At 38.4% G+C, this 24,149-nt stretch overlaps 1 protein-coding gene across 1 annotated transcript in view; it reads right to left on the bottom strand.

Moving 5' to 3' along the window:
• SCAMP1 (secretory carrier membrane protein 1) overlaps positions 1–24,149 on the bottom strand; it is a 40,352-nt gene that overhangs the window by 10,816 nt on the left and 5,387 nt on the right. Inside the window, exons 2-5 of the mRNA XM_041414677.1 lie at positions 16,447–16,524; positions 9,428–9,526; positions 9,056–9,167; positions 3,438–3,566 (exon numbers count right to left, since the gene is read on the bottom strand). Of these exons, the coding sequence (XP_041270611.1) occupies positions 3,438–3,566; positions 9,056–9,167; positions 9,428–9,526; positions 16,447–16,524 (418 nt within the window). The remainder of the gene's footprint in view (positions 1–3,437; positions 3,567–9,055; positions 9,168–9,427; positions 9,527–16,446; positions 16,525–24,149) is intronic.

A 24,149-nucleotide genomic window follows, 5' to 3' on the forward strand; every position in this document is an offset into this window, starting at 1 on the left:
AAATATTAATATTTTACTTTTTTGTTTTTGCATAAACTTCCCTGAACAGAAAAATCCTCCTTTAGATATATTCCTTGTCTTAATTAACTACACTTTATCATCCATAAATGTCTGAAAGTGAGTTGTGGATAAAGACCACCAGTTGTACTGAAGATATTTGGCATGTACATGATTGAGATGATTTTGCTATTCCATTTGAGTCCTTATGAAAACAAATTTTTGTACTAAATTTAATTTCAGTAATATTTCATTAATTATATTTTCAGGAAACCTAAGTCCACATTAGGACTCATGACTGTCACCCTGGATTGGAACTGCCTAAAGGCAAATGGGATGCCTATAGAATGGAGAGCTTTGAAGCCACAAGGAAACTCACAAGTGAGGACTGGGCTAGCGAAATTTGATCACACATAAGCTTGGAGCACCAAGTAGCTTCAGATGTTGTTCAGGCTTTTGTTCCTAGTCTGTTCTGCTTGCTTGGGAGAGGTATGCTAGCATGCCTTCCAAAAAAGAGGAAGATCTTCCATAGGGAAAAAATAGATTCTAAAACAGATAACATAAGCATTAAACAGTCTTGGATCAGCACATAAACATGTGCTATCTAAAACGTGAAGGTACATTTTAAAAATTTCCTGATCCTACACACTAAAAAAACCCACATAATAATATGGAGTGGACTAACACTGAATTTGTATGACAGCAGCCAGTCAAACCTTGCGAAAACATCACCCACAAGGAAAGGCTGAGTGAAATATGCTAAGTAAGGCAAAAGGAGATGACTAATGGGGATAAATGTATTTTCCATAGCAACAGTGGATAGAACATGAAAGATCAAACACAGGAGGGGGGAATTAAATTAATATACCAAGAAACATCTTCTAATTCTAAAAGACAGCAAAGCATTAGAACAGGCTTGGAGGGAGTTTGTGAAGTGTCTATCATTGGAGGTTCTCAAGGACAGCCAGAACAAACATCTACACAGACTGATATATATATATACACACACACACACACCATCTAGCATGTCCTCAGACAGAGGGTGAGATGAAACTCTCCTGAACAGAAAAAGTTGGCACTTCAGTGTATTCTTTTTCTACCAGAATCTCTTCCATTTGTAACTTCAAATAAGAAATATTCTTTGAAAATCAAAGTGGTGTTTATCTGGTACATGCTATCAGCCTGTGGGGAAAGTAGCTTGAAAACATGTGTTTGAGCCCGTTTTTGACTGTTAGCACAATTCAACAGACATTGTACTTGACACTGGACACAGTAATAGCACAAAAAGATCCAAGCATCAATGCTCAATGCTAATGAGCTAGGAGAACTGTCATTTTTCATGTATAAGCCCTTAAAGCACCAATGGCCACAATGCAAAGATAGAATAGAAAAGCTCCAATGGCAACTGTGAAAAGTCATTGCTAATTGATTGTTATAGTTCACAAAAACATGTGAGCACTCAATCTGTTTACAAAAAAAAAAAAAAAGTCTCTCCCCTAGAGAAAAAATGTGCAAAGATAAAACACATCAAAGAATTAGAAAACTCCGACTTCTGATATGAAAGGAGAAAAGAGGGATGAGTTAATGAAATAGGGATACAAACAGACTTGTCTTCTCATGAAAGGAAGAGCATACGGATCTTAAACAGGTAAAGAAGTTTCCTCAGAGATATAAAAAACCAAGAATGATGATATCAAATTAATACTAACTGTGGAAACACAGAATACTAAACTAGTAAGTTTGTTCCCAGGGCTACTACAAAGGAAAACCACCTACTTCATAAAGTGCTGAGAATGCAGTACTAGATTTATCCAAATGTGATTATGTTCACAGAACCCCTAGACCTTACACGACACAGGAAGTTCTGGAAGACTAATTAAAAAAAAGCAAGGAGAAGCAGGTCTACTATGGGAATAAATACCTCCTCAGAGGATAAACAGTCAATGAGAAATCAGCCAAAGCACACAGATGCATCCTAGGAATGAAAAGACCCAATTCAACAGCCAGACCCAAGGGATGGGGTTCTATGCCCAATCTTTTTTATCTTTCTTTTTTTAACTGTGAAATAGATTTTGTCTCGCTTTTCCTTTATTATGCCCTGCTCCTGCCTTCCTGAGTAATACATATAAGTCAGAGAGCACTACAGCTAAAGAACAAAGAGTGCAAGAAGACTTGGTTGAAACCTCAGTCTACCTAGAAGATAAGCAGTCATGTTAGTATTAAAGAACAGCTCCTACATATTTTGAAGGAATATAATATTGCTTCTTACTTTACTTGTTGCCATAAAAAGGAAAATTAAGAAAAGTATCAAAATTCCAATTCTACTGCCCAACTTCACCTCATATTTGAAGCATATGCACTTTCAGAACTCAGTCCTGCAAACAGCTAGAATTGGTAACCATCCTAAAATTTTGAGTATTTCACCTTAGATTTCATATACATCTCAATTATCTGGCAATTTTATGAGAGTGACCAGTTATACGCTCGATAGTTGCTTATCCAAAGATTAACGATCTAGCAACGAATATAGAAAGCTGTTGATTATGATGAAGTGAAATAGATTTGATTCAGTGCTGTGTGCTCATTTCATGTGTTTCAATTACATGGTTCAATTACTAGAGTAACGTGTAAAATTATGGAGATTTCCTAACTACATCTTAAGCTACGAAAAAAAGTTCAGAATACATCTAAAATCCATGTTTTCTTAGGAAGACTGAAAATATATTAAAGGCATCAAAGTATCTAAATCTTGCAATTTCATCAGAGTATTTATTAGGTTTGTATCAAGCACAGTGGACAAGGCAGAAGAAACAAGTATGGCATCTGCACACTTCTTTATTCCAGCATTTCTCCAGTAAAAACACAGCCCCTCAGTGAGGGCAAAATGAATCCTACAAAGATGGTGTAGAGCATTCTTTGCCTACAAAGGATAGTTTTAACATGGACTGATTCTTCAGATAATTGACACTATTTCTTAAAATAGAGTAAAAAGATATTAAGCCTTTGCTGTAGATTAAAGCTGTATTAAACTATATAAAATTATGTGTATTAAACCAAATGGATGTTATACATCTTGAACTGAAAAGTCTATTCACAGAGAGATTTATTCCTTAACATATAAGCTGATTTTAAAGCCAGTAAAATTATTTCTAAGTTAATAAATGGTCAAAGTTCATTTTACAACTGGAGAAACTTAAACCAGATAATTGCAATACATTAGAACCAAACTGCCCTAGGATAATCCTCCTTTTCTTCTGTGGAAGCTTTTATGATGTAATACAATATTTTTAAAACTGAAGTTAACATAAAATTTTGCTTCAATATTTGGCTTCTGGATTTAAAATAATTCTTCATTACAGATGCTCCAAATGCCAAATTAGCAGGTATATATTACCAAGTTTGAATAGGCACTTTATTTTTCTTAAAAAGAAAATACTTACACATCCACAAATAGTACATAATCTTTACCGTCTTCTGGAATTCTACAGGAATGTCTACTGAAAAATCCTGGTAAAAACAAGGACCTACAGGAAAATTCTCAGGGAGAGGTGGCCAGTTATTTTTTCTACCTGCAAAATAGAAAATAAAGGAAAAAAAAAAAAAAGGTGTTTATAATGTAGATTCAGTCTGTATACTTGAAAGAGGTACATGTTTGAACTTGTTTGAACTGTTTAATACATTAGTTTCTCAAGTGGATTGATAACTTGGGCTACCAAAACCCAAGAGTTTTAAGAGTAATCCTCAACATAAACTTCACAAATTAAATACAATTAAGTGTAGCCAGGTCAAAGAAAGTACAATAGTTATCTACACAAAAGACTGAGCAGGCATCCAATATTTCCTAAAAAGTAAGAGAATTTTTCACAAAACAGATATGGACAGAAACACGATTTCTGAGAATTCCTCAACTTTTAAATGAGTATCTCCCTAAAGTTCCACCATACTCACATAGACTGTTGAACACAAAGACAGGGGACTGAAAAGTGCTCTTCATTTTCAGAATCCTGATATTTTTAGTGTCAAAGTATCTCTAGTTTCCAAATACAGTTTCCTGACAAAACTTACCTAAAAAGCAGGAAGTCTCAAGAGAAAGTGAGTGAAATGGTCTGTAAGTACCTTTTTCTAACAAGAATATGCCCTACAGCATCACTGTATTTTGATACAGCTGTGTGACAGAGTGAGGACACTGCAAAGGACACAGGATCAGACACTAGGCTTTCCTAAATGCTTATCTGATTGTAGGATAGAGTTTACACTCTGCTGAACACAAGTCATACCAAGCACAGACTTGGAGATTCAGTTGAGACAATCACTGCAACAAAGTGATTGCTTTGAAATACTTTGCCATTGCATTTCAAACTCTGAATGCAAGAGATATATTAATCACCATGTGACCAAACAAATTAGTTGACATAGGAAGCAGCACACTCTTATTAGGCTGAATGCAATGCTGCACAGAGTCTGAGTCAAGAAGGCCAAAGGCATCAAGCTGAGCCGATGTACCAGCTCGAAGATCTTTCACTATAGTAAATTAAGACAACATATGACAACAGTGTCCTAGATGTGCAGCCAGCATCTTAAGGCAAATGAATGCAAATAGCTAGAGAATTCCAAAAGACCCTGTTCTCCAATCAAGAGCACCTACGGTGTTTTCAAAGGAGTCCAAATTAGTGTGCATGTCCCTGGGATCCAGAAATGCAATTAATGGAATACTTCAAAGTTGTGCCAGACTGGGTTCACAACAGACATCAGGAAGCACTTCCTTACCAAAAACATGTTCAAACACTAGAATGGGTTTCCTAGAGGAGTGGTCAATATCCTCAGCCTGCCAGTGTTTGAGCATATGAATAATGCCCTTAATAACGTGCTTTAACTTACTGGTACTGAAGTGGATAGGCAGCTGGATAATATGGTCATTGTCAGTCAGGAAGGCAGCAGCAGCAATCAAAATAAGTTCTGAAGGTGAGTTCTGGGGGTGAGATCAAGTTGTCCAGAGGTTTCTTGAGCTCAGGGACACCTGAACAGCAGCCCAAAGCCCTGTCAGGACTCAGAAGCTCTCACTAATCAGTCAGGAGTGGAGTGAGTATTATGAGGAGCAGTGTGGGAGATTAAATCAGCTTTAGGGAGTACAAGTGACCAGAACATGGTACATCAAAAAGATGTGGTGTGGCAGTTTGTGCAGCAGGGTGAGTAGGGAGGGTGCTGCAATGCACAGGGTGCTGCAATTCATCAGGTAAGTGCTATGTGCTCTAGGTCTGCCATAATGGTGGACACATGCCTCAGAATCAACACAAGTGTGTCTACTGAGAGCCCCAGAGAAGTCCGACTGACACATCCACTGAGGGAACTGGTAAGGAAAGAGACATGAGTACAGGTGGTAGCTTGCAATGGATGCACAGATACTTCTGCTGGAGAAAAGGCTTGTACCTGCATGAAATGTGCATAGTTTGATGAACTGCTGCAGAAGGTGGACAAATTGCAATAGGCTGTGTTAGAGGGACTGAAATGGAGATAGAGAAATAGCTTCAAAACCATATACAATAGACATCACTGACTGTGAGACACCTTAAATCTGGTGACCCACAAACACAGAGCTCAAGTCCAACCTCTACCCTCCAACATCCACACCAAAACATATACAATGTTTTAAAGGCTTTAGATGTCCATTAGCAAGTCCAACAAGAACATCTGGACCAGCAGCACATAGCTGTTACTGTAAGAAGAAACCCTGAGTAATTGTGGTGGGTGAATATCTTAGGGTCCCTAAGACACCATCTACCAGCCCAAGTGAGTTACAAGAGATAATGTTGCCTACCAGGGACTAAGATCCATAATACTGCCAAGAGGGTAGCCTGACTTGTCAAGAGCATGGACCACGGCCTGCTATTCCTTTCTCACGTGGGTACAAATGATACCACAAGCCACAAAATATGCAGGATCAAGAAAGACTATAAAGTGCTGGCAAGACAAGTGACAAACACTGGTGCACAAGTCATCTTCTCAAATATCTTCCTGGTCACAGAAACAGTGACAGCCAGAAGCAGCCACACTATGCAGGTCAACATCTGGCTTCCTGGCCACCATCAAGGTTTTGGCTTTTATAACAATGGGTTTTGCTTGAATGATTGTAGCCTGTTAGGCCACCTGTTCCAACTGAGGTCCACCTGTTTAAAAAAGGGCAAGAGAATCCTTGGCAGCATGCTGGCCAATTTGGTGGGATGGACTTTAGACTACAGGACTCAGGGGGTAGGGTCCAAAGTGGCTATGATAATTATGTTGCTTCCTTCTAGGGATGAGGTCATGTCAACCAGTAAATCAACAGATGTTCCTTGACTGCTTCCCAAGATGCGAATCACAGGGCTAACGACATCAAGGGTATTCACGGCTACAATGAATTACACTCTATCTAGGGAATCTGGATTACCTGTCTGAAGTTGCCTGTACACACACAGCAGCATGGGGAATAAACAAGAACTGGAAATCTATGTGTAATTTTTCAAGGCCATCACCTCATTGCAACTACACAGATATGGTAGGACAGCTCACATGACTGGAATAATTTAATGCATGGCTGTGAATGTTTTAGAAAGGACAGGTCAGAGAGGCAAGGTGGTGGAGTTGTTCCTCATATAAGAAAGCAACTGAATTGTATCAAACTCTATTCAGGGGCAGAGAAATTAGTTGAAAGTTTATGGGTGAGAATTAAGGGACAGGATAATATGGGTGATACTGTTGTGGGTGCTTGTAGGCCACCTGATGAGCACAAGGAAGTTGATGAGGTGAGGCTTTCTATGGACAGCTGGCAATAGTCTCACTGTCACAGGCCCTGGTTTTCCTGGGGACTTCAACGATCCTGGTATTTGCAGGACAACACGGCCCAGTGCACATAGTCCAGGAAATTCCTGAAGATCACTGAAGACAATTTTTTGATGCATGAGGTATAAGAACCAATGAAGAAAGATGTGTTGCTGGATAATTGTCTTGGGGTGATTTTTCATTGATACTCTATTCCCTAATCATCTGCCTTATTCCCAGAAATGGCTGCTGCACCTTTAAGATAAACCGGGGGAGGGGCAAGGAGCCTTGGACTCCTGCACAGGTTTTATTCAAAGCTTCTCTCTGGAGTGTGTGGCTGCAGTGCAGGCCAGGACACCACATTCTTGCTTTCACTAGATTAGTTTTTACTAGCTTAAGCATGGGGTTTTTTTTTTTTCTTCCTTCCCCCTGGCCTGGAGGCTGCGGCAAGAATCCTTTCAGGTGGATTTTGTTTTTTTTCTTGAACTGTTTCTGCTGCATTTTTGGTTGAAGATCCAAATTGACCCAAATTGAACCCAACTAAGATGGTGGACCAGCAGGGGGCTACTCTGACCCCAAGACCTCAGGAAAAAAAGGCTGAGCCAACAAGAGAAAAGACACCAAAAGCCATTAGTTTAATCTGCTGCAAAGAGGACACCAATGCCAGAAGTTCAACAGGTTCCCATCTGTTTTGTCCGAGTTGTGAACTCCCTTTTTCCCCTTCCCTGATACAAAGGGGTCAGCTGCCAGTTTTCTCCTTCCAAGCCGCACCTCCAGGTGGGGGATAAGGTTCTAAAATTTTAGTATCTAGTATTTATTCAATCTCTTCTATTTTCTGTGCCTTGTGGGCACCATTCTTTGTTTATAAGCAGGGGATTTTTTCACTTTCATCCACTGGTGTTCATTTCTCATTGGCAAAAATGGATTACTGAAGCCCTTCTCTTTAGAGGAAATACGCATTCCAGAGCATTTTCTCCTAAAATTTGTCTCTAAGCCAAGACAACAATCAAACCAGAAGGAACTGGTTGAGGATGTGAAGCTGAGACCAGCCTTGGATATAGCTACCATCAGATGGTGGAACTCAAGATCCTGTGTAGAGGAGGCAAAGCAGCAATCAGGTCTAGAACCCTAAACTTCCAGAGAGCTAACTTCACCCTCTTCAAAGACCTAAGCAGAATCTCATGGGTTAGGGTTCTAGAAAGAAGTTTCACTGAACATGAGGAAGAATTTCTTTACACTGAGAGTGCTGGAACGGGCTTTGTGGAGTGTTCCTCTCTGGAGACCATCAAAACTCACTGGATGCATTCCTGTTCCTGTATCACCTGCTCCAGGTGACCCTGCCTTGGAAGAGATGACCTCCAGAGTCCCCTTTCAACTCTACTCCAATCACTATTCTGTGATTCATTGTATGTCCCTTCCAACTGAAAATATTTTATTCTATTCTACAAAATCTCCTGACAACTTGAATTACTAAGGAATTAAGCAATTTGGAATTGTAACACTGCATATTCAAAAAAAGACCAGCATGTGTGAAAACAAAACAGAACTGTAGATAAAAGTGAAATGACCAGATAAAGTCAACCTTACACACAATGGTTTGCTTTGCTGGGTTTTGGGATTCTTTGGAACTTCAGTCTGAAGTTCTTCCTTTTGAAAAGGAATATTCCCACAGATGTACTTGTAGCAAAGCATCTTCAGTTAAGAGGATGTAAATCTTCTCACATGTGTGAAATTGCTGTAAAAAACAGTTGATTTTGCACAGCACAGAGTTTGTGGCATACAAAAAATCTAAAAAAAAATTTAATAATAGAACAGATATTTCTGCCATTTGTGTAGAATATTATGTCTGTAACACAGCAAAAGAAATGAAATGTTTCAAACCAGAAGAGTTCTCATACAGCTGTAAATAGACAAATGAGAAATCAGAGATGTTACTTCAAGAAGCTGGTTTTACTGCATCTCAAAATGCTCCATTTTTATTCAGTAGTGTTACTCAGATACTAATCTAGAATAAAAATAGAAGACAATAATAGATAGAAGAGAATAACATGCTACAGAGGCCACATTTAATTTTTTTTCACTGAAAATCTGAAAGGACAGTGTAGTTTATTCACTGTATTAATCTTCTCAGGGGAGATAAACTTCCTTTTCCTGAAGACATTACAAAATCCCTTTTCAATCTGCTTCACAGTGACACTGTAAAATTGAAAGTTTTTAAGGAAAAGTGACATTTCTGAAATTTAAAGTATATTTTTATGCATACCCCCTTGCTGATTGAGACTCTGCATTTCCCTTTCTCTGCGATCTAGTTCAGCTGCTTTTCGTTCCAGCTCTTCCTGACGCTTTAGCAGTTCTGCCTGGGCCAAGGCATGCTCCTGAACAAAACAAATATCACCAGATATCGACAAAAAGTATGAACATGGCATAAATATTCCAAGTCTTTTCACTATAATTGAGCATCTCCGTTTGTGAAGACTGACCCAATATAGCACAAATTCACATATTACCAATTACTTAAAGGCAGTATTAATTTTAATTTGGAAAGCAACACTTATTTACAAAATACATTATTCCAGAAGCATATTTAAATAGTTATTATTAAAAGGAATCTAGTGCCTAAAATTTGCAGACAAACCTTTGCTATCTGTGTGTAGGAAGATGGTTCTTCTGTTGGTTTCATTATTGCTGGCTGGGTACTGGGTACATTCGGCATTTTCACATTTCCTGGAGGAGGCTAAGAAAACAAAAGACAATTATAGAGAAACATTTTCCTATTCTAATAAATTTCATTATATCTGTAAGAACCAATTTAGATGTTTTAAAGGAACTGCTACTGAAATAAATTGAAAACTTGATATGCTGCTTTCAATATTTCTGATCTTTAGAAAAAAGACATCAACTGGGTTCTGTGGTGCAGGTTATCTAGCATTACTTTCAATTAGCACACAAAACTTTAAGAATTCAGTAAAAGTAAATGGAATTTTAATTTTGTTCAGACATGAATATTAATACAGCCAGTAACTGTTTCAGAGGATTGCAGCATTTAAGAGTCATCTATTCATACTCTGAAACACAATGTAATTTATTAATAATGTCTTCCAGAGCCTTCTACTTAACAAAAGCTTGTATTACCCAGCAAACTAGAGAAGTTAATATAACATATGAAACTTTCAAATTCAAGATCCATAATCTATTACATTACTACTTCATCAATTTTTGCTAGGTATCACTCCAGAATTTCTGCTAGGTTAATACAAGTGTTAAGAATATAATGCCAGCAAAAGATGCATTTCAGCAAAAGTTGCATTTCAGCCATTATATTCAGAGGATACAGACTGTTGCTGAATTCATTAAGCACAGAAAAAAGTACATGTTTTTGATATTACCATGTATTCATACTTACTTAGCTTCATAATGTGGCACAGAGAAACAAAGTTGTAGTGATTAAAACAATCTTACATGCTAGAAGTTCAGTGTGGCTTTAATGTGTTTTCCCAGGTTACTATTCAAAGATCACAGCAATGCACAATAAGCACAGTTGTTATAAATTATGTACAACAGATGAAGAACCTAGTGAAGAAAGCATCACGATCACAGAGCATTTCAAGTTGAAAAGGACCTATAAGGATCATGCAGTCCAACTCCCAGCTTAAGTTGGCTAAGCAAGACTTTCCCCTCAAGGACCAATTCTGGCTCTGACTAATGACTGTATGGTCTCTCAAGTGTTTGTCCCTTGCTCACAGAGTAACCTTCTCCATAATTTTACCAGGCATTGGACTGAAACTTACTGGCTTGTAATTCCCAAAGTTTTCCCTCTTAGTCTTACTGAACACTGGGACAACATTTGCCAGCTTCCAGTCAACTAATATCTTTCCAGACTCCCATGACCGTTGAATAATAACATGGAGAGGACCCATGATAATGATCAGCTAGCTCTTTCTGTACACTGCAATGAGTTGAACCAGGCCCCATTGACTTATGTGCATTCAGCTAGAGCAGTAAATCCTGAACAACTTCAGAGTTTACAAAGCCTTCAAGTTACAAGACTACAAGCGTCCCTGGGCCCATCAGTGGTGTTATAGACAGAGGTAAAAAAAGGCATTAAATATCTCGCTCTGCCCACACCCCTAATTGTGAGGTGACTGACCTCATCAAGTAATAGATCAATATTATCGCTGAACATCCTTTTGCTGTTGACCTTTTTAAAATGCTATTTGTCATCCACCACAGTGCTGATCAGCTTGGATGCTCAACAAGCTTTAACCACACAAATATCCTCCCTGCAGTGGTAAACAGCTTCTCTGCAGACCCTCCTGTATCATCTGTCTTTGTTTTCAATGACCAAACACCTCCCATTTTTATTTAAGTTTTTCTAGAAAAAGATCCCTGCTCAGCCAAGATGGCCTTCTGACTCACTTCATTGAATTACAATACTTTGAAATGGCTTGCTCTTGAACTCTTAAAAAAATTACCATCATGCTTTTTAAACTCAGTTTGTTCTAAGTCTTCCTGCCAAACTAAAGTACTTATTTTTATAACCCTAATCAAAGCTGAGAAGCAAACAGAATACTACAGCTACTTACAATGAAACAAACAGAAGGCCTTGGAAAATCATTTAGCTCCTAAAATAATGCTCAACAAAAAACCCAACATAGCTGCACAGTCTGGGATTTTCCTAGAAGTGAGGAGTACTGAAGTTGTATCAGTATACTCTCAAGCTCTAGTATTGTGCTTACAGCCTGGGCTGCATCCAAAGAGGCTTAATCAGAAGCAGCCCAATTCAGGCGAAGCAATTCTGTCCCTCCTCTCTCCTCTTGTGACACCCCAACTGGATTACTGCATCCAGCTCTGGGACCCCCTGTCTAAGAAGACCATGGACATAGTGAGTTCAGAGGAAGGACACCAAGCTGGTCAGAGGAATGGGGCACCTCTCCTCTGAGGACAGGCCGAGAGTTGGGTTTGTTCAGCCTGGAGAAGAAAAGGCTCTGGGGAAGACCTTATAGAACTTTCCAGTACCTGAAAGACAGCTTGAGCTGGCTGCATCTTAAGAGAAACCTATAACAAAGAAGTCCCTGGGCTTCTATACCTTCACAACCTGTGAACTCATTCTCCACATGTTCTTTATGCGCTCTGCATATTCCTTTTGATCCCATGTGATTTTTGATATGGGACCTACTAGTTCTTTATGGAATTCTTTATGTGTAGGTGTTTTTGTTTGGACAGATTGCAGCTTCAGTTGACAGTTACAGCTTCTTAATCATTTAGCTTGCACTTGTCTTAGAGGCTCCCTTCACAAAATTAAGCAACAGATAAAGAATAGTTCAGCTTCCCAAAGTGAAAGTTTGTAGTTCGCAGCCTAAGGTTTCAGCAACAGTCGGTTTAAAAACAATCAGAACACAGTTTTAAAAAATTCATCTAACTAAACCTGTTTCCAACAGCTGACTGAGATAGGTGTTCAAAAGACGTTCTCTCGTGAATTGATTTCCTCATACAGTTGAAGTTTATTTATTTGGGACAGGATAAAACTTCCATAAGTCAGGAGTGGATGATCAGTTTGATTTCTTACAGACTTCTGTGTTTTTCTGCTGTGTTTACATACAAGATAGAAGGATAAGGAGCTACCCAGGAATTTACTGGACAAAAAAAAAAATCCCTTGAAATACATCTCTTGAAACAACAAGAGGAAATCCAACTTCACTAATTATTTTATCCCAGTTTTCTGATGCAGCAATGTGAAATTGGTTGCTATATGCATTATTATGTATAGCTATTGTCTTATGTTGGAAGATGTAGCTGGGGGGGTGTATTCTATTCCCATCTGTCAGAGGTGGGGCAGTTATCTTCTATTAATTGGGAAGTTTTCTTTATCTCTTCCACAACCAATCCTCCCTCCAGAGAGACATCTGCTGTTAATGGGCCATTGAGTGTCACTGCATGACTGATAAAAATTACAGTATCCCATTGTGAGATGCTCCACCCAGGGCAAGGAGCCAAGCATCCTAACTGGATATAATCTGAGATTTGGAACACCAGAGCAGCCTGTTCCCACTAGATTCCCAGAGGGGCAGCTGTCTTTTCCACTGGATTCCCAGAGGCCCAGATACACCACCACCGGACCTTCAGAGGAAAACTGCACCCTTCCACAGGACCACAGCTTCAACAGAACCACACCTGTCACTGCATGAGGACTGCAGCCACCATTTAATGGGACTGCTACCAACACCCTGACCCACAGGGTGTCAGGTCATATTCTGACTCTGTCAGTACTGTTTTGTATTACTGCAATTTTTAATTTTATTTTTATTTTCTTCCCCAATAAAGAACTGTTATTCCTACTCCCATATCTTTGCCTGAGAGCCCCTTAATTTCAAAATTATAATAATTTGGAGGGAGGGGTTTTACATTTTTCATTTCAGGGGAGGCTCCTGTCTTCCTTAGCAGACACCTGTCTTTTCACACCAAGACAGGTTATAGGAGTATATAGGCATATATGGGTGTATAGGCTTATCTATATACAAAGAGTGCTTCAAAAAGTTCAGAACATAGAAGTAGGAAGAGATTAAAAGCTTTCTTTAACACAATTTCATTAAATGATGAAGCAGAAATACTAATTGTATTCTGCTACTAATTGCTGATCATCAGAAGCATGACAAAAGATACAACGTAATCTCCATGGTGACTATTAGAGATGGAGACAAAACCACTGAAGATGAGCCAAGGACATTTAATATGACATTTACACCATTCCCCAGTTTTTGGGTTTTTTTAAACAATCAAAAATAAGACAGATTGTGAAATCTGATAAATGTAAAGCAAAAAAAACCCTAACAAAATTGATTTCTCATGTTAGATACTGAGGTGGTAACATAGGCAATCTAAAATCTCCCATGCCTACTTGCTCTTCTCCATATGTCTTACATGTTATCTTCCTACCACTGAAGGCGAAGGATGAAAAAAAGTCAAGGCACAAAAGTACTAGAAGCCAGTAAACAAAATAAAGAATACTGAGAGAAAGTAGAGATTTTTTTTTTTTCCCATGTCCCATCCTGTATCCAAAAAAGACTGGTAGGAAGTACCTCACTTGACAAAGGGAGTACAACTGAGATAATGCAACAAATATTAGTATTCAGTTTGAAATCACTTTATCACAGAATAATCATCCATTGAAATCCATCTGGATTCGAAATGGAGAAATATTTTTGCACTTTAGCATACTTCAATAACCTCCATTTAGAGAGAATGGGGAAAGAATCACAAGCACCAGGCTGAAAGGAGACCTCAAGGACCATGTAGTACAACCTTTCTTAGTAAAAGCACGGTCTAAACAATATGGCCTAGCACTCTGTCCAGCTCAATCTGAATGCTGCAGAATCCAACACTTCCCTGGAGATTAGTCAAGGTAAGTGGTTGATCAGGTTGCTCTCATTGTGAAACACTTTGTTCTTGTGTGCAAATGAATGTCCCCAGCAATAACTTTTACCCATCACCTCTCATCTTTCGCATGTGACTTCTTGTAAAAGTGGAGTCTCCATCTTCTCTGCAGCCACCTTTTAGTGGCTGGAATATGGACTTAAGGTCTTCCTTAAGACTTCATTTCTCAAAGCTGAAGAAACACAGTTTCCTGAATTGTTTCTCAAATGTCAGGCTTCCGAGGCCTTTGGTTGCCTTTGTGGCCCTTCTCTGGATCCTCTACAGGCTGTACACATCTTTTATGTATAGCCAGGATCAAAAACTGAATGCTTTGTTAATTCTAGAGTCTGCAAGATACCATCTTGGTACAACCACTAAAAATCTGGAAACTGACTCCCACCAAAACTACTTGGATGCTTTTGCTCTGAGCAGCCCACAAAACAGAGTGATTCTATCCCTATCTGACAGGCATCAGACAGGGATACTGACAGACATGGGTATTTCCCCGAATCTAAAATTCACAGACCCTGCTTCTATCTCTGTTTATCCAGTCTATGAAGGCATTCACTTCCAGGGTCTCTTCAATTACTCCTGTTGCACATATTTCTTTGTATACACACATAGTATGCTCTTCTCTCGCATACAAAGCTGTCAAGAAAAGAGAGCTGAACACTTGGAATTGTGAGTATATCGTCAGGTACCTAGATACACTCCTTCAAATGCATATAATTACAGAATAAATACTCATATGTTCAGCATCCACAAGACAGAGAGGAAGTGAAGTAACACGTAAAGGTTGATTATTACGGCACTCAATTTTTTTAGTCTTGCTCTTGTCAAGAAAACCTGTGGAAGTTCTTTACCTCTGCAGAGAAGTGTTCCTTCAGTGAACAATTTTTATTAATCTGCAAACATGCCACAGATTATTAACTGAATCACAGTGCATTGTAGATCTGACCATTGACTTAGACTTCCTTCATTGACTCAGCTTTTTGAGTAACATCTCTAACAAATAATTAGAATTTTTTTTCCAAGCACATCTGACTGTTCAAAGCCAGATAATCTTAGTCATATGCTTCAGTTCTCCTTTTCCCACAAAGCTGCATGTTAAAATAAGTACAGAAATAATAAAAGAAGTCAGAATAGCTAAAGATTATATTTTTGTAAAACAAGATCTACTTTCTTCATGACTTATGGCCAATACAATACAAAGTCCAGAATGCAATAAGGCCCTTTCTGAACCTCATGACTGAACAGGAAGGCCTTCTTGACAGCTTTTGCTGACCATGTCCTCTGGGCAGTAATCAAATGTACCTCACCATTGAATCTTGTTAAACCACTTTACCACCACATTTGCATTTGCTATGCATCTTTGTTAAAATGCTGGTTTATATCAATTAACATAAGCTCCTTCTCTCTAACAAGTCAATTCTGTTGTTCCATCCATGGCATTGCAAATACTCAAATACGAACACTCCCTAACAGCATTACCAGATTTGTCAAAAAAATAAGACTCCATTTTAAAAATACAGTATTTAAATGTTTATAAATTATACTGACAGACAATAACCAGCCACACATTTTGATAATCTTGCACAAGATCTTCACTATCAAAAGCAGCCACTGAAAAATGCGGTTACAGTATGAATTTACTAATCTATTTCTTGTATTCCTCCCCACAACAGAAAAGAGAAGCATAAGGTATATTGAAACTATGTAAATTAGAGGTGTAAAACAACTGTTTCTCTGACATATATTTTTCCTTTCAGTATTGCACCACTATACAAAGCCTGTGCACCGTTATTTAAACACAATGTTCTCCTTCCTCTGAACAGCATTTTCATAAAGACACAAATCAAAACAGAAATCAAAACCAAAACCCTGGGTAGGTGTGCCACACTCATGAGCTCCAAAGCTAGTGAAATGCAGAAAACCACAAGCACAGACTATCAGAAGTCTTTAAAAACAGGAAGAATAATTTAGTAAAAACTAGCAGAAGTTAGTAAGAACAGGAAAAAAACCTCTATTTTGCCCCCCTTTCAGAGGGCCAATCTTCCTTAACACGTCAAAGCTCTCTGAAATCAACCTTGCCAATGCATCCTCCAAATACTTAATGGAACAAGCTATTCTTCCACATCTTCCACTACCTGTAGCCAGCCCATTCTACAACATCAGTCCCAATTCTGAAAATAAAACCCCACAAATGAAAGATTAACAACACGATTAAGAAATAAACATGCTTACCGTTCTTGAATCAGAGAACGGATTGTATTCATCAAGCCCTGGAGGAACGTTTCTTGTCACTTGTGTAACAGAAGGATCCTACAAGAGGAAACAGTTGTGTAAATCTGTGCACATGCATATAATCAAGAAGGTGACATCCATATAATTATATCATATAAAAGTCAGATTTTCTTTCAAAGTAAAAAGAGGATTGTTTTCACTAAAGAAGCCTGTAAACATCTACCTCTTTATCTCCAAACTAACACCATTTAATTCTGAGCTTCTTATAAACTTAGATTAACACAGGGTAACAGAAACCCCATCTGTCATATATTTGATTTATAAGGGAAAAAAGCTCTCATAAGAAAAGGGAAAAAACCTCTATCCTGCTATGTTGACCAGGTGTGGACTCCACACCTATACACTTGAAAAGCACAAGAGAAGAGCTTTCTGTAACCCTTGGACTTCCCTACCCAGAAGTACATCCAATGCCATCAAGAACAGAGAAAGCATTTCATAAAAATGAAGCTAAAATGCCAAAAGCACTTCTGATTCAGGTTCTACTTGAACTAGTAAAATTAAGGAAAAAAGTTTAATTTTTTTCTACCTCAATTAATTATACAGCAAAAAAGACTGCTCGAGATTTAGCTTGAGAAAACTATTTCAGGAATTAAACAGTTCCCTGTGCTACTGACAGGGAGGCTTTGTTCTGCAGAAGAACAGAAGTGCCCACCACAATGGACCACATCAACTCATTTTGAAAAAACCTGTACTTATTCCATGTGATGCCTGGTTCTATCACATTGTTTCTTTGCCTTAAAATTTTTGCATTTTCAGAATATAACAATGGATAAAAGGTAGGCTTTCTTGAAAATTAGTAAATCCATTTATTCAATACTGTTAGTTATATACTTACATAAATGTACAAACGTACTATATTTTATATGTACACCAAACATAAAAAAGAGCTATATATATATTTACTTATTTTATAAAAATTATTTTTAGATATAGATATTTTCTCATTTCCAACAGTCTAGTTCAACATTAGAAAAAAACCTGGAGTTGATAAAGACTGAGAAGAAAATAAATATATAGTTATATATATTTACATTCATATTCCCTTTTAAGAGAGATACATTTAAAACCTTCACATGCAACAAAAAGAATAACAATAAGGGCTTCTACAGGTATGTTAAGCAGAAAAGGAAGGTCAAAGAAGTTTGCCCCCAATAATGCAGCCGGTAACAATGGAAAACTGGTAACAATGAAGGAAGAGAAGGTTGAGGTACTCAACATTTTTGCCTCAGTCTTCACAGGCAGCCTCTCTTCCTACACCTCTGAAGTGGATGGATGACAGGAAGAGAACTGGGAGAACAAAGTACTTCCCACTGTAAGAGAAGATCAGGTTCATAACCACCTGAGGGACCAAAATTTACCTAGGTCTGTTGGACCTGACAAGATGCATCACAGAGTCCTGAGGGAATTGCCTGATGTAGGCGCCAAGCCACTCTCCATGACATTTAAAAAGTCATAGCACTCAGGGCAAGTCCCAGGTGACTGGAAAAGGGGAAACATGGTAGCCATTTTTAAGGGCAGAAAGGAGAACTGCAAGAACTACAGACTTGTCAGCCTTGCTTCTGTGCCTGGGAAGATGATGGAACAGATCCTCCCAGCAGCTGTGCTAAGGCACATAGAGGACAGGCAGGTGAGGACATCAGTGACCAGCATCCCTCAAAGATCTGTACTGGGACCAGTGTTATTTAGTATCTTCATTAATGACACAGACAGACTGAGTACGCTCTAAGCTAATTTGCAAATGACCCCAAGCTGAGCGGTGCAACTGACACAGCTGAAGGATGGCATGCCATCCAAAAGGACCTGGGACAAGCTCTAGGAGAGGGCCCATGGGAATCTCATGAGATTTAACAAGGTCAAGTGCAAGGTGCTGCACCTGGATCACAGCAACCCTGGCACCAGCACAGGCTGGGGATGGGCAGATCACAGCAGCCCTGCCCAGAAGGACTTGGGGGTGCTGGTGGCTGAGAGGCTGGACATGACCCAGCCATGGGCACTCCCAGCCCAGAGAGCCACACGTGTCCTGGGCTGCATCCAGAGCAGTGTGGGCAGCAGGGCCAGGGAGGGGATTCTGCCCCTCTGCTCTGCTCTGCTAGACCCCACCTGCAGGGCTGCAGCAGCTCTGGGGCCCAGCACAGGAAGGACATGGACCTGCTGGAGGGAGTCCAGAGGAGGCCACAAAGATGGTCAGAGGGATGGAGCACCTCTCCTATGGAGATGGGCTGAGAGAATTGGGGTTTTTCAGTCCGGAAAAGACAAGGTTTAAGGGTGACCTAATTGTGGACTTCCAGTACCTAAAGAGAACCTACAAGATAGATTGAGAGACTTTTTACAAGAACATGTAGTGACAGGAATAGGGGCATGGATTCAAACTGAAAGATAGTAGGTTTAGATTGGGCATTGTGAAGGAATTCTTTACTGTGAGGGTGCTGAGACACTGGAACAGGTTGTCCAAGGAAGTTGTGGATGCTCCATCCCTACAAGTGTTCAAGGCCAGGCTGGAGGGAGCTCTGGGCAACCTGGTCTAGTGGAAGGTGTCCCTGCCTATGGCTGGAGGAATGGAACTAGATGATCTTTAAGGTCCCTTCCAACCTAAGCTGTTCTATGATTCTATTACATTATATATATTTTAAGTGACTTGACTTACTTTTTTTAAAAAGTGACATAGAAATTATTAAATTAAATAAAATAAAAATCCAAGTTTAAATCCAGACTCTGCTTTCTTATAATCAGCATCTATTATGGCCTTAGCTTAGTCTTGTTAGAAGGAACTTTATCTGCAGATGCAGGAAGAGGATTTTCTTAATGGCTGCAGTCAACCTATTTTCAGCTAGAAAAAAAAAAAAAAAACAACAAAAAACAGGGCAGAAATCACTTCTAAAATTCAAAGGAACAGAGCAAATGACAACAAGTCTGTTTATTTCAATACCTATACTCACAAAACTGTTCGTATAGGGCAATTTTAAAAGTTTGCTACAAAAAAGCTTAAGAAAAATCATTGCTTCAAAAATTAAAAAACCTATGTTGTCTATTTTAAACAAATTCATATATATAAGCAAACTTAAAACACCCTCTGGTCACAAACCCCTTTTCATTAAAGCATACATTTAGCTCCAAAACAGTATTCCAATGGTCACTGAACAAGAATCATCCTTTCTAAAGATGCACACAAAACAATGTTAAATGCAATTCAATATTAGCTTTCTTGCATTTGACTCATCTTTAATTAGTTGTTTCAAAATGGCCACGCTGGCGAGTCTCCCTCACAAGCCTGCAACAGTTACCATGCTAGACTCAAATACATTGTTCCAACTAAAGTATCATCAAGTCTTGCATAAACTGGTAAACTAATAAATTGTTACTGTTATTTGCTAAAATGGCTCTCACTAAATACTTAGCAGATGAACCACAAAAAAGAGGGAAAACGTGGTGTGGTATGTTTTTTGTCAAAATTTAACCAGAAATTACTTGAAATGTGGAACAGAAAAGAACATAAAAATATGCAAATAATGAAATATAACATTTGAATTATACATTGGTATCCTAGACTCATCAATACAAGATCAAAAAAGATGAAGTTAAAACAAAGTTAATATAAATAAGACAACTTCAAAATTCAATATACAGAACAGTAGAAACTTGTATACAGCTGAAAACTTTTATCTTATTGTGGTATGTCTACTGTAGCCAGCAGCAATGCCCTGAAACTAGTTGTTCACTCACTGCTCTGCAGTGGGTTATGGGAGAGAATCAAAAAGGAAAAAGCAAATATTTGTTTTTTTAACAACTTGTGGTTGTTAAGAAAACAGACAGTTTAAAGATGAGAGAGGAGAGGTGAAGGTAGAGGCAAAAAAAAAAAAAAAAAGGCAACAAAATCCCACAAGTCAAGCAAAGACAATTGCTCACCCCCTCCCACCATGCCTGTTCAGCTTCTGAGCAATGGCTGCTTGGAACAGCTCCCCCCACTTCCCACCACCACCGCCAGCGTTGCTGCCAAGCACGATGTTACACAGCATGCAAGATCCCTCTGGTCACCTGGGGTCCTGCCTGCGCTCCCTCCCAGCCTCCTGCCCAAGTCTATTCCCTGAGAGGAAAAAAGAGTGTGAAACAAAGGTGGTCTTGTGCTCTGCAAGCACTGCACAGCAACGTGAAAGCATATCAGTGCCTTCCCAGCACTGTTTTGGTCACAAATCTGAAAGACAGCACAACAGGGACTGCTATGAAAAAAATTAACTCCATCCTAGTCAGGCCTAGTACACTTATTCCAGTCTTTACACATTAATGTCAATTAGTAGAACATAAAACACTTTGTTCATGCTTTCCTGATCTCCTCCTCCACAGAAAAACGTTCAAGTATAGACACATGTGCAACTTGTGATTGCTAACCATCAGCCACACAGTGAAACAGCAAGTCTATTTACTATGACTTGAATAGCACTTAGGCTTTTAGGTTGAATTAGCTGCTTAAAAAGCATATTTCAATAATGAACTTATGTTTGAAGAGTGCACTAGTAACCAAATAACTGAACCCAACTGAGCCTGCAGACCATAAATTCAGTTATTTGAGCAATAATATCGGACTCATGAGACACACACTGAACAGCAGCCATTTCCAAAAAATCATGAAACAGTGGTCAAGTCAAATTCAGAAGAGCAACCTGTACTCAGAAATACAACATACAAACAAAAATAAATATCTGATGAAAGAAACCCTTTTTTTTCTTCAAGTGTTTTGAACAAGACCAGGGTCAAAAACTCCTCAGATCTCCCTGTACATCTGCTGTGACATTCCAACACTAACAATGAAAGAGAACATATGCTGAGACAACAAGGTGTACTACAGCAACAGTCTTAGCACTCAAAAATAAGTTCAACACTTAAATACATGCAGTGATTAGAGCAAGAAGCCCTTTATTGAAAGTCCACTGCCATTTTGAATTAACAATTGCTACACCTCTGCCAAATATTGCTATTGTTTGCTAAAGTAGCAGCAGCTCTAAAAAAACCGGAATGACCCAGAAGACGTTTAATAATAGCTCTATTCAAGTAAAGCTTCATTACCTAGCAAAGGAAGAAAATTACAGTTGTATTGAAATACACAAATTGAACTTCACCACTGCAAGTAGCATTGAAATTCTGCATTCAGAAAACTTGAATTACACAGTCTAGACTTCAATAGAAGTCTGTGACACAGAAAGACTCAAGTAAACCAGTCATCACAGGAAAAGAGGAATACCACAGCTGAAGGAGGCAAGTACCAGCTGGAAATTCATATCTCTCCTATAACTCATTCACTGCTAGAACTATCCTCAGCGCTTCACAGTCAGGGTGCCCAGGTGTAGGTGCTATTCTAATTGTTCTGAACACCTACACTGCATCAAATGACTGATATCAACAGGAGCTACACTTCATATTTCAAAACACTACTTAAAATATTCTTGAAGACATCAGACATTACATCCCACAAAACACAAAGAATTGTTTTGAATCATTTACCTTACACTCACTGCATCTCATTTTAAAAATGGAGCAAATGTCAACTCATCTAAATACAGTGATGAAGCACTCATACTCACTGCTGCAGAATAAAAAAACCAAAAAAACTCCATTGAATTTAGAAATTGTTCAGGGTTTGAATAATGAATACAACCAATAAACATGCAGGATGACATACCCAGAAGAAGTGGCCTTTAAATGAATGCTATGAAATTTCTATTTTGCATGACATGCATATTCTACCAGTTAAAAACAGTAAAAACTAATATTCCATAGGAATAAGTGAATCTATGCTGTTATAATTTATTTTCCATATCTCATGTTTCACCCAGCCCCTTACCTTACCCAAACTCCTGCCAGTTCAAATCCACAGCTTCTGATCTTTTTATTTAACTATTAGCCATACAATCACAAAACAGAATTAAAACCAGATATTTTTCATATCCAGCTATTGTAGCTATTGATGCATTTAAGTCATACAGTCATTTCAGATGACATTTTCAAGATCTGAATTAGTTTAGGAGACCAAAGTTTTAAGAAAGTAGCACAACTTAATTTAACCATTTTCCATCTAAATCTTTCCTTTTGCCTGCTTCTTGCAGTCTCTCTCCTGTACCATCAATCTCAAAACAAAATATTAAGACACTTCTTTTAATCCTGACAAAATAGGTACACGCAGCAACCTATTTCTTATGCCAAGAATAGAAAAGCCATAAAAAATACCCCAACAAACAGTAACACAAACTCAGAAAACAAACACAGAAAGAGCAACACATTTATATTTCATACTGGCAAGACCACCTGTAGAACTATTAAAAGCATCTTCTGTGCCAAGGTAACAAATTATGCTCACATCACTCAGATACAGATAAAATTAACTGGATACCCAGTTATCACAGAGAGTGTGCAAACACAATTAACTACAAACAAGCATGTTTAAAACAGAGTAGAATAATGTATTCTATGTGAGCTTTTACAGCTTTTTAAAAAACAGAATTGAAGAGAACAGACCTCTGTTGTCTAGGAGACCAAAACTAGTCATCAGCTACCAGTTTCACTAACACAGAAGATACTACCAAATTAAAAACTGAAGAAGTAAACACATCTCTAACAATGGCTGGTATTACCCTTCACTGGGTATGGGTCCAGAATTATTCCACCACCAGTAAACAACTTCTATAACATACATAATATAGTAATAATCTGAAAACCAGCATCAGCTAAGCTTATACTGTTACTTGTGATTTTAAGTGAAAGGAATACAGTGAACTAGGAATCAGCCCATCTAAACTGTCATTCATACTGCTAAAAAACTTTTCATTTTGAGGGATACCTACTTTTCTACCAAAAGACAAAAGCATTTTCTGCACAGAAAATTTTTTCAGTTTAGTCCCAAGGACTATCAAGGAAATAAAACCAGTATTTTATTGCAGACGTTAGGAAATGGAATTTATTAACATTAAACACTGATATGGATAAAGATTATAATGCTTTTACAACACATCAGCAATTGAAAACAATTTCAAATAAAAATCACTGAAGCTACACAGAAAAAAAAAACCAAACAGTTGGAAAGTAAGATGTAAGTAAGAATTCATCCTGAAGTTTTGTGGATTTTGATTCTGGGGGTGGGAAGATGTTATAATAACAGTAACATCTGCACTTCCTGCTCTCTCTGAAGTACTCCCTAAGACAACACCACTGGGTCAGAAAATTAAGTGTTAATTTCTGTTGCAAAAAAATGCAATACAAAATGCCTGCAACTGTTGGTCTGACTTTTTTGATTTCTTGACCAAAGAGAAAATTATCCATCACACTTTTCATAAACAGGTTCTGGAGTGTTTCTCCATCGCATAAGACCACCGGATTAAGCCTCTGACATTGCAATTCACACATGTTGAATAAACATTTGGTAAAAAATTCTGGACTTATAATAAAAATACCCAAGTAGCCACATAACAGTTATTTCACAATTCCAAGTTTTTCAAGTTTATCATATCAAATGCTGCCTGTTATATGTGACATTCATCACATGAAAGCAGAGCTGTAAAGGGCTCTGAGCAACTGAGCAAGGCAAGATCCCCACCTCTGAAACGTGGAAGAACTTCTGAGGCTGATAAGGCCAAATTTGTCCTAAAGTTTGCACCAGC

The sequence above is a fragment of the Onychostruthus taczanowskii genome, unplaced genomic scaffold, assembly GCF_017590055.1.
Source record: "Onychostruthus taczanowskii isolate IOZ18803 unplaced genomic scaffold, ASM1759005v1 scaffold46, whole genome shotgun sequence".
NCBI classification, from domain to species: Eukaryota; Metazoa; Chordata; class Aves; order Passeriformes; family Passeridae; genus Onychostruthus; species Onychostruthus taczanowskii.